The sequence below is a fragment of the Heloderma suspectum genome, chromosome 4 (assembly GCF_057233095.1).
Source record: "Heloderma suspectum isolate Gila_16-S chromosome 4, 16-S_ref, whole genome shotgun sequence".
Classification (NCBI taxonomy): domain Eukaryota; kingdom Metazoa; phylum Chordata; class Lepidosauria; order Squamata; family Helodermatidae; genus Heloderma; species Heloderma suspectum.
This window is the reverse complement of record NC_139461.1, coordinates 288,950,274-288,965,473: the sequence shown is the minus strand read 5'-3', so window position 1 is coordinate 288,965,473 and position 15,200 is coordinate 288,950,274. Positions and strand designations below refer to the sequence as shown.

The window sequence follows — 15,200 nt, the reverse complement described above, 5'->3', positions numbered from 1 at the left end:
AAACATATGAAGGCTGTAAAGATTAGATCTGTACCTTCTCTTTTTGCAAGTTACGGATCACACATTTAGAGCCTATGAATGTCTGCACATAATTCCACAAGTTGCAATCAATGTGTGGAGGCTGGGGACAGGGCCGACGGACACGATCCCATTCACCTCCTCCTCATGTGCATTTTTACACTGCTTAGCCATCTGTCCAGGGCTCAGGTTATTTGACATTCTGATACTAGCCACATTTACTTTGAAGTAACTTCCATTTGTTCAATGAAAGAGCATTTGTTCCAAGTATTTAGGATTGCTGCCCTCGGGTCTGTTTAATTGTAGATTCCATACAACCTGATCTTATACAGCAGGGGTGTTGATTCTCTTTCAGCCCGAGGGCCGGATTTCATTTTGGAGAAGCTCTTGGGGGCTGCATTCCAGTGGTGGGCAGGGCAAAAGGGGCAGAGCCAAAATACCAGCATATTTTAGCTTAAGGCTCTCACTGCCAGTAACTAAGCCTTAGGGGAGGCATTTCAACCTTTTAGAATGCGGGGGAAAACTGCACTAAAGCTGGGAAACCACCAAATGACCAGTAGTCGGGGGGGAGGGGGGGCAAGGGAAGGGGGGGTCATCTAGAGAGCCGAATTGGGACCCCAGGAGGGCCAAATGTTCTGCACCCCTGCTATACAGACTTAGGTATGCCTAAATCCACTGAAACAAAGACATGGTTGGCAATCAAGTAACATATATTCTGGAGGATCTGAGCCAAGGGAGCTCCATTGAATTGCTGTGTCCAAAATAGCACCCATATAGAGACAGGGATGGGGACTCTGGCCCTCAGCATATTGGACTACAATCCCCACCAGCCCCAGCCAGCATGGTCCATGATTCAGGATGATGGGAGTTGTAATCCAACAACATCTGGAGAGCCACAGGTCCCCCAACCATATTTATGAGTTTGGGATTAAGCTTTCCAAGAGGTCTGTTTTAACTCAGCTAAGATGATGAAAGATTAAGCATCGAAGAAAACAGTGTGAAATCTGTGATCCAGGTTTGAAAGATAGCAATGTGCAGCAACTTATGAAGCAACGTCAACCCAGACTTTGCTTTAATAGTGTGCTTAGCAACCATGTCTGTTTTTCTTTTTAAAAATACCAGACAAGGGGTGGGGAAATCTGCAAAGCACAGGGAGGTTTAACCCTTCCCCCCACAGCTGCAGCCTGACAATAATCGCCCATGGGTACCAATGGGAGTTTTTGTCCCATAAGAGAGAGCTTCGGCTATTGGGCGGTATAGAAATGAAATAAATAAATAAATAAATAAGGCCAATTGCAAAATTCCCCTTTCTATGTGTACTGCAGTCCTGATGAAAACAGACCCCCATGGCTGGAATTATTTTTATTTTTAAAAACAGCTGTGGTTGCTAACTACACTATTAAAGTAATATTTGGTTTGGCCCTGAGAAGCCAGCTCTCTCTGGTCCTAGTGCAGTATTCTAATCACTACATCACAGTCCATAGATGTGTAGCAGCACTGTAATACCTTTGCAGCCTAATAATACTATGTACAGTTACTCAGAAGTAGCCCCACAGAGTTAAATTGGAATTGCTCTAAGTAGCTGAGGATAGAACTGAAGCCATGCAACATGATCCTAAGCATGTTCACTAAGGCCTCACCTTATTCAGTGGGACTCCTTAATTACAGCCCAATCCTACGCAGAGTTAGACATGCCTAAATTTTTAGAAACCAATGTCACTTACTTTTAAGTAGATGTGTATAGGATTGCACTCTTAGTCTGTTTAAGATTGCATTCTTGTAAACCTGATCTTTTCTATGCATGGGATCCAGACCTAGTCATGCTTAGAGCAGACCCACTGAAATCAATGGGATTAACTGAAGTTCCATTGCTTTCATTGAGTCTACTCTAAGCATAAGTATGTCTGGATGCAACTACCGATGTTAACGTGGAAGTTAATCCTACATATTTTAATTTACTTCCAAATGTGATAGGACTGAAGCCTCAGTCTCTAGCAAATGTGCTTAGGATAACAGCATTGGGAATTTCATGTGAACGAATGCCAATATTTTAACAAATGTTAGGTACATCTTACACACATTTAGTAATACATTCCTTGAAGTTAAATTGAACTTCCTTCCTGTTAAAAAAGCTTAGGGCTGCAGCATTGCAGCCTGATCTTACACATGTTTATTCAGGAGAGAGAGAGAGAGAGTATTCACAAGCAAGCATCTATAAGATTGCAGCTGTACAGCCAAACATATACACATACACACACACACACACACACACACACATATATATATATATATATATATGGTTCACATGCATACACACTCACAAGTTCTGTGTGGGATGGGATCTACTTTCATATGTTTGTATGGGATTGCAGCTCTTAGCTCTAATTTCTATTTGTTTTTACTTTCAGTATGATTGATGTGACAAGTGTGACAGGGGGTGATGAGTTTACGATCAAGGGGAAGTATCTGGATCTTAAAACCACATGAAGTTAAACAAAATACAACCAAATCTCAACCAGAGACTGCTCACAAGTTTTGCTTCAGTGCTCTGTATCTGTACCATTAGAGAAGAGATTTGCTTCAATCATTAAACAATATGGACTCTAAGGGTGTTGCAGTGTACACTGCGGTGTTGACTGAAGGCAGTGTTCTGGCTGGGCTCAATCATCCTTATCAGTAACAGTACAGTGACAAAGTACGACTGCGTACTCTTTGCAGTTCTTTGGAATTAGGAGGCGTGGACGTAGACCTGTATTTAACAACTGAAATCAAATAAGCAGTGAATGTGAGGTTACAACAGAGCCACTTTATCATTCATTACAAATCTTTCCGGGTTCACTTTTCCAAAGTGCGCAAAGCAGCTTACATAAAGCCTAAAAAGTGGCTCAAAAATGGGTAGCCATCTTGCTCTAGTCAAACAAAATTTGCAAGGAAAGTAAAAGAATAGCTTAGGGAGAAATCCTGTGGACCCAAGACAGAGTCTGGGGGGCCTTAGGATAGTTTGGGATCCTGGGTCAGAGTCAGCACTGTGCCCTGGGAGTAGGAGTCCGAGCTCCCTGCCCTCTCCCCCTCTGTGCAGAGAGAACTGCACCAGCTGCCTGCTGGAGCTTGCAGAAGTAACCTCAGAGAAGAGAGAAAGGGGCATGTCGGTGGGCAGGGAGGGGACTGGGGAGGCCAGCTTACACTGTATCCTGAGGCCTCCCCAGCCTCTTTCCCACCCATCCCACATAGCCCCAGCTAGATTGTGGGGGGAGCCTGTCTAGCCAAAATGCAGAGCAGGAGGGAAGCCATCCACTCTGCTTTGGATGGGTTTGGAGGCTTACAGCCATCCTGATAGGATTGCTCCCTTGCAGCAATTCCAAAACATGGTCTGAAGGCATACAACGCAGCCACCTTGCTGAAGCTACGCAGCTCTGGGTCTGGTCAGTGCTTGGAGGGGAGACCAGAATCACATGTAGCCACCTCGAGTTCCACAAAGGAAGAAAGGTGGGATATAAGTGTAATAAATAAATCCTATCCTTTGTAACACTTTTTCTTCAGGGTCTCTAAAAGGACTCACAGCAAAGGCTTTGTACAGGGATAATTAACATATATCATTTTAATTTCCTAATTAAAAACAACAATAATGCACATGTAATAATTTCACATGGATAACAGCTCACTTATCACCAAAACAATAAAACAGAGCACAGCCCTCCCAAAGTTCTGTCTTTCAGCTTGAGTCCACAACAAAAATATAAATAAAACTTCTCTCTGAAGCTTCATTTTTCTGCTGGCCGACAAAGGAAAACAGTCTCTACTCAGTTCACTCCAGCTCCATAGCAATCTTCTCAAGGTGGATGAGTCCAATAACACAGGAACAAACTTTGCAAACAGCCCTTTATACAATATTAAAGAACATAAACAAGGAATTCATAGTGTTTGAACAAAATCATGACTCTTTAAAAAGAATTCCAAGAGGAAATCTCCCTACAAACCTGTCTCAAGGTTTCAGGGTCTTAAGGGGAGGAGAAAGCAAGCTTCTTCCACGCTGCATTTTGGTAACTCTTAAAATGGTGGCCACTCCCCATCTTACTGCCTTACTGAGCATGTGCAAGAATATTCTCCCTCCAAAATTCTGAAAGGGAAAATATACAAGTGGATTACACTTTATCTACCCAGAAGTGAGTTCCAAGGGGCTTTACGCTCAGGTAAGCCTGCGTGGCATGGAAGCCTTAATTACACAGGTTGCAGAACCTCATGCTTTCTAGAAGGAATCACCCGCTTTTCCTCAACCACTGATCAATCCTTTTGTTGTTTCCTGGCTTTTTGTCAGGGTAGAAACTGAGCCGATAGAACCCCAGAGCAGTTCTGATTCTGAGGAGGATCAGCAATCCGTGGGAGAAGAGCTAGCTCATCCCTCACAGGCACAGCAGCTGGCAGAGATTCCTCCTGCCGGCATTCCTGAGATAGTGATCCTAGCAGTGAGAAAGTGCGGGAGGGGGGCTTGCTCGACGCAGAGAGCGACAAGCGATGGAGGGCGCAGAAAGGAGGCGTAGTGCCCGTTCGGCGTGCAAGCAATGGCTGCGTCCTGCGGACCCAAGGGAAAGAGGGAGGATCTCTCCCTAGCCCATAAGTTCAGGGTCTTCAAGTGATTCTCCTTCAGACAGGGATCAACTGCCTAGTCGGAGCATAGGCTACTCTGCTGTTCCTTGCTTAGTCGCTGGTGATTAGCATCTGAAAGAGTCATTAAGTTGTAAAAGGATTAAAGCCTTGAAAAGAATCCTTTCATCTGTGTCTTGAGTTGGCTATTGGAGTCTACTGAAAGAGGCTGCTAGGGTGCTCCTGACACTTTTGTGCACCCCCAACCCACCCATTTTAAAGGTTGCAGTGCCTCTCCTAAGGCTGTTCCTGGTGGTAAGAGCTTTAAACTAAATTAGGCCGATATTTTGGGCTTTTTGGCCCCACCCACCTTTGGAATGTGGCCCCTGAGAGTTTCTCTGAAATGGAATTTGGCCCTTGGGCTGAAAGAGGTTCTGCACCCCTGCTTATTCAGGACCAACCTGTGTTTACATACAGTGCACAAGCCTTTGAGTTACACAGAACCCTCAGGCTGGATACTAAGGTGGGAAAAATGTTTCTAGGAGATGGCATCGCTCCGGGCAAGAAAGCGTGCTAGTCCTTGGTGTCAGGGAAGAGGAAGAATGTCTTAGGGCGCAATCTTATGTATGTTTAGATAGAAAAAAAGTCCTACAACTCCCAGCATTTGCCAGCCTGCACAGCCAATGGAAGTTGTGTGACTTTTTTTCTGGTTAGACATGCATGGGTTTGCAGTTTTACTGTGCAAGAATTTATAACTGTTTATAAGAGATTTCCCTGGTGTGTTCTGAAATATGAGGTTCTTCCCTCTCCCAGATAGATGTGATGAGCTCAAAATACCTATTGACAAAGCAAGGTTTTTACTTTCTCCCCTGTTTTTATGTTGCAACAGCATTGTGCAGGCTACCAGAGCAAAACATGGAAAAAATAAGAGGCGGAGCCAAGCTAGTGTTAAGCACATGCCTTTTCTTGCAGAGTTTATGGATCTTTAAAGGTTCTGGGCATTGGAGCTGCAGGGATTAGCTTTAGACCACAGCAAAATGCACAGAATCAGACAAGAGGACTAGTATACAAAGTGTAGTTTCTGATAACCAATCAGCAAGAGAAAGTGAGGCACTAGCAAAGATCACTAGCCAGGAAAATAACACTCAGGTGCATAGGTCAGTGGATATAGCAGGAAGATAGGAACTACAGTTGCCAACTGATCAGAAAAAACCCCTCACCAATTCCTGGGCTTTTATCTGCATCTTGCTTTCCAGTAATCAGCAGAGGGAGAACTTCACAGCACAGAGATTGATTTCATCTACTTACAGGTGCAATTCAACAACTGTTAAATACACAGCTACAGAGGCCAGATGAAAAGCTGGCAATTCATAAAGTGCAATCCTAAGCACATTTACTCAGAAATGCATATCACCAGTTTCAGTGGGCTTACTTCCAGACTAGTGTGGTTAGGACTGAAGTCTTCAGGAAAACAAGGCCAAACTAATGCCATTGGCTACCCAAAAGAGCCCCAGGTTTTATACCTTCAAGAACTGGCACTTAATCAGCCCTTGCAGAAGGAATGATTGGATATGGCTGGACAACCATTGGCTTCTTCTGGCACCTGAATGATTGTCAGGAAGGGAGCCTCCGATTGGGTCCATAGTTTTCAAGAGGCGAAGCAAACAGCTAGTTATGTTCTTTGTAGAGCAATGGCTTTCTGTGCTTATCAGCAGCTCAGGCCTCTCCCCTTGGGATTCCAGGGCAGTGGAAACTTGGGAGGAATGGGAAGGACTAGGATAAGGGGCAGAGTTAGGTGAGTTTCTGGATGTATACCAGGGTGGATTCTTGCTCTGGAATCACAAGCGACAGAGGGGTTTATGCTGCCTGTACGTGTGCTTTGAGGACATTTTTCAGAACTGTGTGAATTATTTAAATTACAGTGATACCAAACTCCTGGTGTTCAGTGCCAGTCTACAATGCCTGTATTTTTATAATCAGCTGAGTGTGTTGTGTGATCATACTGTGCAGGTGTAAAAACTGGAATAAGAAATGTTGGTGTGTTTTGCTTTTTAAAAAGTAATTTTCTAGTCTTTGAGCCAGTAAGATGGTTCCCTTGCTGGGTGTGGGGGTGTGCAAAGTTTCAGGAAGGGATAGCATCAGATCCTGAGGTATGTGGAGCTTTCATCTCCTTATCAGCAAACTCAGAGTAAGATGCCCTTGATAGAGGACACCCACAGAACCACACTGCCGTTACGGGGGGGACTGTACCATTCCTATCTTCATTCTAACATGTGGGAAGAACAGAAGAGTTGCTGCTAGGGCCTAATGGTAGTTCCTGTGTGTGGATTTAGGATGGGTGTGCAGTCCAAGGCGTCCTGTTCTACGATTGCCAGTCATGGATTAGTGCACCTACCTACAGATCTTTGTGTACATACCACTGCAAACAGATTATTAGTGCTGGGTTGGGGAAGCAGAAGGCAGAATAAGAATATAGAACAGGGGCATGGGAACAGCAGCCCTCCCAATGTTGGACTACAAATCCCATTCACCCCAGCTGGCACGACCAATTGTTAGCCATGGTGGGAATTGTAGTCCAGCAACATCTGAAAGGTCATAGGTTCCCCATCCTTGATATAGAAGGAGGCCCGAGTTCAAAGTTGAGCTGTTGTAAGGCCATGAAGATCGGGTTGAAAATTGTTAAATGGAAGTAGTGGAGTTGAACAGGGCCTATGATGATCAGGAGGTTGGCGTTTACTGCCTGCATAACTATTTGCACATTTGTAGTGTTAAAGAAGAGGCACAATCACACTCCCCATCCCTCACCCCATGATTTTAAGCAGGGTGACCTCTGACCTGGAAGTCCCTCCTTTTATTAGGTTCTCCCTTCAATAGAATATGAACTGTGGAGGACCAGAACTCCATGATCACTCAGCAACGTTTTTCGTGTCTTGTAGACATGGAAGCATTGGAAAATGAACAATATACAGGTTAATGCCTCCCTTAGTCAAGGCAGAGTTCCAGCTTGCCTGAAGGAGGCAGTGGTGAGACCTTTGTTAAAAAAAAAAGCTCTCCCTGAACTCCACCATTTTGGATACCTATTCAGCCAGTCTCCAATATTCCATTTCTGGGCAAGATATTGGAGCGTGTGGTGGCCTCCGAACTCCAGGGATTCCTGGATGAGACAGATTATCTAGATCCATTTCAGTCTGGCTTCAGACCCGGTTATGGGACAGAAGCAGCTTTGGTCGCCTTGGTGGATGACCTACGCTGGGAACTAGACAGGGGGAGTTTGTCTCTGTTGGTTCTGCTGGACCTCTCAGCAGCTTTTGATACCATCGACCATGGTATCCTTCTGGGCCACCTCGCTGGGATGGGACTTGGAGGCACTGTTTTACAGTGGCTCCATGCCTTCTTGGAGGGGCGGATCCAGAAGGTAGTGCTGGGGGACTTCTGTTCGACTCGCTGGCCATTGGCTTGTGGAGTTCCTCAGGGTCCTGTTTTGTCCCGCATGTTATTTAACATATACATGAAACCATTGGGAGAGGTTGTCCGGAGTTTTGGGGTTGGGTGTCACCAGTACACTGATGACACCCAACTCTACTTTTCCTTTCCACCCAATTCCAAGGAAGCTGTTCCAGGGCTAAACAGGTGTCTGTTGGCAGTAATGGACTGGATGAGGGCAAACAAATTGAAGCTTAATCCAGACAAGACAAAGGTGCTCCTGGTCAGTCGAAAGGTAGATCAGGGAATAGGGATTCAGCTTGTGCTGGACGGGGTTACACTTCCCCTGAAGACTTAGCTTCCCAGCTTGGGTGTACTTCTGGGTTCAGCCCTGAGCCTGGATGCCCAGGTTTCTGCGGTGGCCAGGAGTGCATTTGCACAGTTAAAGCTAATGTGCCAGCTGCAGCTGTTCGTTGAGATGTCTGACTTGGCCATAGTGACAAATGCCTTAGTTACATCCTGTTTGGACTACTGTAATGCATGCTAAGTGGGGCCGCCTCTGAAGAGTGCTCAGAAACTTCAGCTGGTTCAAAGAGCTGCTGCCAGACTGTTGACTGGGGCTGGCTACAGGAAGCATACAACTCCCCTGCTAAAAACAGGGGAGTCTGTTTCCCAGCCTGTTTCCGGGCACAACTCAAAGTGCTGGTCATGACCTATAAAGTCCTATATGGCTCGAGTCTAGGTTACCTGAAAGACCGTATTCTCCCCTATGAGCCTGCTCGTGCCCTGAGATCTTCAGGGGACGCCCTTCTCATGGTCCCGCCATCATCACAGGCACATCTGGTGAGAACCAGGAGAGGGCCTTCTCAGTGGCCGCCCCAAGGCTCTGGAACTCCCTTCCTAGGGAGGTGAGAGGGCAACCTCCTTGACATGCTTTTGCAAGCATGTAAAAACTTTTTTGTTCTGGCAGGCCTTTGGGGATAACTAGTCTGGACCTGTGAGATAGGGATGGCGGAGAATTCCGCCACGGACTCCAGTGAGGCCGGATTCTTAGAATCCGACCCCCCCGGGGTCCGTGGCGGAACGGACCACCCCACCCCGCCACCCCGTGAAGTCCGACCTGACTGGATCCTACCTGGCAGGCTGGCACCGCCAGCTCCAGATCCAGCTTGGTCCGTCCACTGCCCCGTGCGGATGCAAAATGGCGTCCAGCATAGCGGACGCCATTTGCGTCCTTCTCTTTGGCCATGATAGGCTACGTAAAGATTTACGTAGCCTATCACGGCAAAAAGGGAAGGATGCAAATGGCGTCCGCTACGCCATTTGCGTGCCTCCCTTTTTGCCGTGATAGGCTACGTAAATCTTTACGTAGCCTATCACGACCAAAGGGAGGCACGCAAATGGTGTCCGTTATGCCGGACGCCATTTGTGTCAGTAGACCAGCTGCGGCCGGAAGTCCGGCAGCAGCTGGCCCCGGCCGGTGGCTCTGCGGACTCGCTGCGGAGTGCAGCCAGCTGGGGAGGATTCCGGGGGTTTCAACAACAAAAAAGTTTCAAAGGCAGAGTGTAGAGTAAAGTCACTTGAGATGGAATTAATTAGCAAATTTCATACCTTGGAACTTGGACTCAATAGAGACTGGGAGTATCCAACACTACAGATATTAAATATCTCTCTTTAGTTGGTTATTCATGCTGTTCATTTTGCTATACTCATTCGGTAACAGTGATTCTTAATCGGGAGTGGATCACATCCACTCGGGGTGAGTTTCATGAACACCTCTATATCCTACCAACTTAGTGGACCACTTTGTGTATCTGTCAAAATGGGGACTGGCCAATGAATGTTTATCCCACAATATATTTCTTCAGCTTTAAGCTGCCTTATCCTGTTTTTGTTACAATGGTCCAACATGACTACCTCTCTAGAGCTATACGCTGTTCTGTAACACAGAATTTGCAAACGTTTTCTGCCAAACATAGGCAGAATCTCGGGAGAATGATGCTGCACAGCAAGAGCTCAGTGAGGGATATATCTTGGTTTAAACCCTCCAGAATGCTGGGGAAATTACAGTGAAAACCAGTAGACTGGTGTGTGGTTCTTCGTCCTGTCCCAGGCCCAGTCTCCAAGATGAGGGATCTGAGGAAAGGAAGAGGTGACGCTAGTCCTCAAGATCATATATGGGCAAGGAACTAATGGACAGACAGGGAAGCAAGACACCAATTCAAGCTGAAGGGCATACAGCCAGCACAGGTGCTTACAAATGCTCTTTTTATTGTGCAGTTGCCTTGCCTCATCCTTGGAAAGCGGAGTGGTCCAGACATTGCTGTCTTCTATTTCTAACCCTCCCACATTTTCCCGTTGTTGCTTCTGTCTTCTTTTCTTACTGCAGAACATGTGTTGGGGGGGGGGGGGGAGATGGAATAGGTGTTCCACCCCTACCCAACTTGGTGCCCTCCAAATGTCTTGGACTCAGTTCCCATCAGCCTCACCCAGCATGGCCAATAGGAATGTTGGGAGTTGTTTTGTATGACATTTGGAGGGCATCAAATTGGGGAAGGCTGAGCTACACAATGCCTTATGGTTGGTAGCACTAAGGAGCCATTGGTTAGGAAGCATCCCTGGTAAGCTCTGGTGTTTGGAGTGGGTAGATGGCCCAGTTCTGACTAGCCTCTAGGCCCTGAGCTGAAAGAGAGTCATGGAATAGCTGGTGCCTCTCTTAGCCATTATGTCTGTCTTGCTAGGGAAGCCCATATCACTTTTGAGACACGTGGCTGTATGTCAGAGAACAGGTCATGCTAATCACAAAAAACTAAAGTGCCGCTTTAGTTTAGGAGTGAACAGCATGCTCTGGGCCCTACAAGATGTCTGTTAGGGACTGATGAGGAGTAGCTCATTTGTATATTTAGATATATGTTATGAGCATAATGTTCATATGGGGTAACCAGAGACAAAAGAGAACATGGGCTGTTCCTTTAAATAGGTGGGGAATCTTTTTGTTGTTGTCAAGGGCTCCATTAACTCGAGGCTCATCTGTCAAGGTGTTGTATGCCAGCCAGTAGTGGGCAGGATTGAAGCCAGGGGGTGGGTGGGACTGGAGCAAAAATTGGATGGGGACTGCTTTTCCCCTTCCCCACCCAGCAGTCTGCCACGGGGGGGAGGGATAGATTGCTTTTGCCAGAGGTCTGAACTGATCGCTTGCAGGGGGCTTTTGAAATTAAGCCAAGGACCACGGGTTGCCTTCCCCTGCAGTTTAAAAGAAGTGTAGAGGGAGGGATTTTGGCAGACGTAGTTTGTCACATCACAGCCCTAAAGAGGTGAAATAAGCTGCATTTGCCAGCAATTTCATATGCTGAGCTACAGGTAAAGGTACAGGTGTCCAGCCCCTCAAGTGCATTTTGTCACCGTGTGCACACATGTAATTTGGTGGAGAAGTTGTGCTTTATGTGCACTATTCTTCTGAAATGGTTACACTCCAACATGGAAAAACATGAGTTAGTTATTGGGAGAATAGAGAATCTTGAGAAATGGGCTTATAATGGTATATCCGCTTGCTTAAAGGAAGGGAGACTTAGATCAGTAGGTTGGAGGGAGTTTTTCTTCCTCGCTCTTTAGAACTTGGGGCACTCGATGAAATGTATAGGCATTCGATTCAGGCCAGACAAACAGAGAGCCCTTTTTCACCCAATCCATAATTAAGTTATGGAATCTGCTCTCACAAAATGTGGTGGTATTTATTTATTTATTTTATTACACTTATATCCCACCTTTCTTCCATTGTGGAACTTGAGGTGGCTACATGTTGTTCCCAGGTGGTCTCCCCTCCAAGCACTGACCAGACCCAGAGCTGCGTAGCTTCAGCAAGGTGGCTGCCTCTTGTGCCTTCAGACCATGTTTTTGGGTAGCCATGGGTGTAGATAGCTTTGTAAAGGGGATTGAACAAACTTTGGAGGATAGGTCTATTTATGGTTGTTAGCCAACACCATTAATGGAAAATCTTGTTCAGAAGCAGTGTGCCTGTGAATACCTGCTGTTGAAGGGTACTTATATCGTGCAGTTCCGTTTAAAAACAAACACTGAAGTTGTTGGATGGCAGAAAATGAGAGGGCTGTTGGCTTCATATCCTGCTGTGGTAGAGTGGCCACTTATGCGTTGCCAAAAAAGGAAAGAGGAAATGCATCACTATAAAAGAGGACACCAATTTGCATAATGTTTGCATGTGTTAATTTATATGGCTCGAGACAAATTTAGAAATAAATAGAATTTTAATATAAATATATATTTTAATATAATATAAACATCTCATCATAGGAGGGAAGATTGACCAGGTGCCTATGTGCATGTTTTATCTTTAAACTGGACAGGCCTTCAAATAGAGAACAACTTCAAATAGAGGCCTACCAAGTAGAACACCTGGCCACCCTGTGGACTTCCCGGAAGTGTTTGGTTAGCCACTGTTGAAACCAAAATCCTTTGGTCTGATCCAGTACTCTTCCTATATTTAGTATGTTAGTTCTTCTCAAGATAACGAGTTTTTATAATTGCCACTTTTCTACAGGTGTTGCGAGTGCCTAAGATGCTGCGGAAGAAGAGACCCAAGGCCTCGGACGGTTTGGCTTGGCCATCCAGAAAAGAGAGAACAGAGATATCCACGCAATGTCATCAACAACCAGAAATACAACTTCTTTACTTTTCTACCAGGGGTATGTATGTCACCTTGAATAACCACATTGTTTTCCTATTAATATTTAGAGCCTTAAGTGACGGAAGTAAATTTGGAGAAGGGGATTAAGAGAGCAGGAATCAGGACTGGCTCAAGTTACTCTTCTGCCTTAGGTGAAGTTCTCATCTCTTCTGCTCCTCCAGCTCTCTCCACATCCCATCATCTTGTTGCATACAAGAGTGGCAGTTGAGTTTCTTCCTTGAGGTTTTTCTCAATTACTTCCCCTGTTGGAATGGAGGAAGGGGAAAACTTATAGCGTCACCCCACCTGCACACTATCTGCACTTTTGAGATAACAAGTGGTGAGGAAGGGATGGAACTACGTTACCTCCTTGAAGTCTTTCCCAATTGCAGTCCTCCTTCCATGATCTATACACATCAACAGACACACTGATCCTTCTGTTTATATGGAACCAAAAAAAGACACTGCAGTAGGGAAAACATGTTGTCCTGAGATGTGTGAAGGATTGCATTGCTTCTTAAGGTTTTCCCAATTAGTCTGGAGGCCCTAAAACGTGGCTGTCTCAAGACATTTGCCTGTAGTGCTGTTGGACCTAGTCAGTTCTGGGTAGAATATATTTTCTTCCTGTGTAAGTTCTTCCCTTTCTGCAAAATGCAGACTTAACCAATGGTTTCTTAACAATGGCTTCAGTTCTAGTTTCTCAAGATATCATGCTCATTTTTTGTTATCACAATGTTAATGTGTTGCATCCTATATTGTCTCTCTCTCTCTCTGTCTCTCTCTCTGTGTCTGTCTGTCTGTCTATCTATCTATCTATCTATCTATCTATCTATCTATCTATCTATCTAGATTTCACTACCTTCTCTGATCAGACGGTGCATCTGAAAATTGTTACAAAAGCTCCACGCTGTTATTTGCTGATTAAACTTTCCCCAGCTATTTCCAGAGAAGTCATGGCTGTCATTAGACGTTTTAGGGTAGCTGACAATGTGCAAGTGGAAGGGATTATTTCCACTGAAATGGTACCTGGGAGTCATTTCTATTTTTTATATTTCTTCTACAAGCTTTAGGCAGCCAGTGCTGAAGTATAGCATTGTCACAAGGGTGCTCTTTGTGCCACAGAGTGAGCGATACTTTTCAAGCAGCTGGGATCCAGCTTCTTAACTCCTTAGCATGAAAGGCAAACTTATGCTAAAAACCTTTATTTTTCATGCCTTCAGAAGTGCTATCCAAACATCTTTGTATTAATGTCCACTCCTTTGGGGCAGAATCCAACGGGGTGCCTATGCTTCTGATGATTGTCTTATACCCTTATACTTAATAATAATACTAAGTGGTGGGTCCTGCTCGCACAATGGAATTGGTGGGACCCACTGCTTGTGCAAGAGCATAAGTGCCCCATTGGATTCCACGCTTAGAACTGGAAGTTTTTAAAGAACTGGGTGTTCTCTGTTTCTGCATCTGAAGGAATATTTTACTGTTTAGGTGTGACCCAACTAAATTGATGCATGTTCCTCTATTTAAAAACACAACAATATTACTTTCTAAAAATGCCTTTTTTTAAGAAGCTTTGAAAAGTTTCCATGGTCAGCAATGTTAACATAGATGAGCTTATACAATTTATGCCTCTTGTCACTCACTCTGCCCCTCCCTTTTTTTAGGTGCTGTTCAACCAGTTCAAGTACTTCTTCAATCTCTACTTCTTGTTTCTGGCCTGTTCTCAATTTGTTCCTGAAATGAGGCTTGGTGCACTTTACACATATTGGGTTCCACTGGTAGGTAATAACAGATTTATTTATTCAAGAGAAGTTTCAGTGTTTGAACACAAGTTGTCCTTTGTTAACCTTATCTCGAAGATCCAAGTAATGCTGGAACTTAAAAATGTTTTTTGTTAGCTTATTTTACGAAGCCTTTATGTGTTTGGGAATTGTAGATGCTCGGGTCTGACTTTTAAACTGATTTAATAAAGGTTTGCCATTCAGAAATAGAACCTTGAGCAGTGCAGGGGGAAAAAGTGCATGGGGGACACTTGATCCAAAGGGTAATTTATCCCATAACCCAGCCATTCTAAGAGTATGGCTAAGGGAGATTCCCTTGGGCTAACTCCAGGAAAAGTAGACTATCATGCGAACATTCTAGCAATTATTCCTGTTAGAACAATTAACAATACATTATTGAGCCAGTGTTAAGCAAAGAGTAGTAAGCTTGTGTGTTGAAGTCCTGGGGCCAGGGTCTTTCAAAGGGTTAAACTATATGTTGGTCAGTATTTGCAGTGGTGCACACGGCTCGATGACTTCTGCTGCATATGTGAGTGCCCAAACAAACCACAGACTTTCTGGCCATGGTGTGTGTATCATGATGTATGACCTGGAAACTCTGGCTTGTATGAGGAGACACAGGCCAGAGTTCCTAGTTCGCATGTTATGATGCACAAGCCATGGCCAGAAAGTCCATGGTTGGTTTAGCTGGTCCTGCTTGCAGGAACAGTCAAGTCGGT

General features: G+C 45.0%; 1 protein-coding gene across 3 annotated transcripts in view; it reads left to right on the top strand.

Annotated features, from left to right (window-relative positions):
• ATP9A (ATPase phospholipid transporting 9A) overlaps nt 1-15,200 on the top strand; it is a 174,773-nt gene that overhangs the window by 34,033 nt on the left and 125,540 nt on the right. For all 3 annotated transcript variants that reach the window (XM_084854164.1, XM_084854165.1, XM_084854163.1), the window contains exons 2-3: nt 12,578-12,722; nt 14,365-14,478. In XM_084854164.1, the coding sequence (XP_084710290.1) occupies nt 12,578-12,722; nt 14,365-14,478 (259 nt within the window). The remainder of the gene's footprint in view (nt 1-12,577; nt 12,723-14,364; nt 14,479-15,200) is intronic.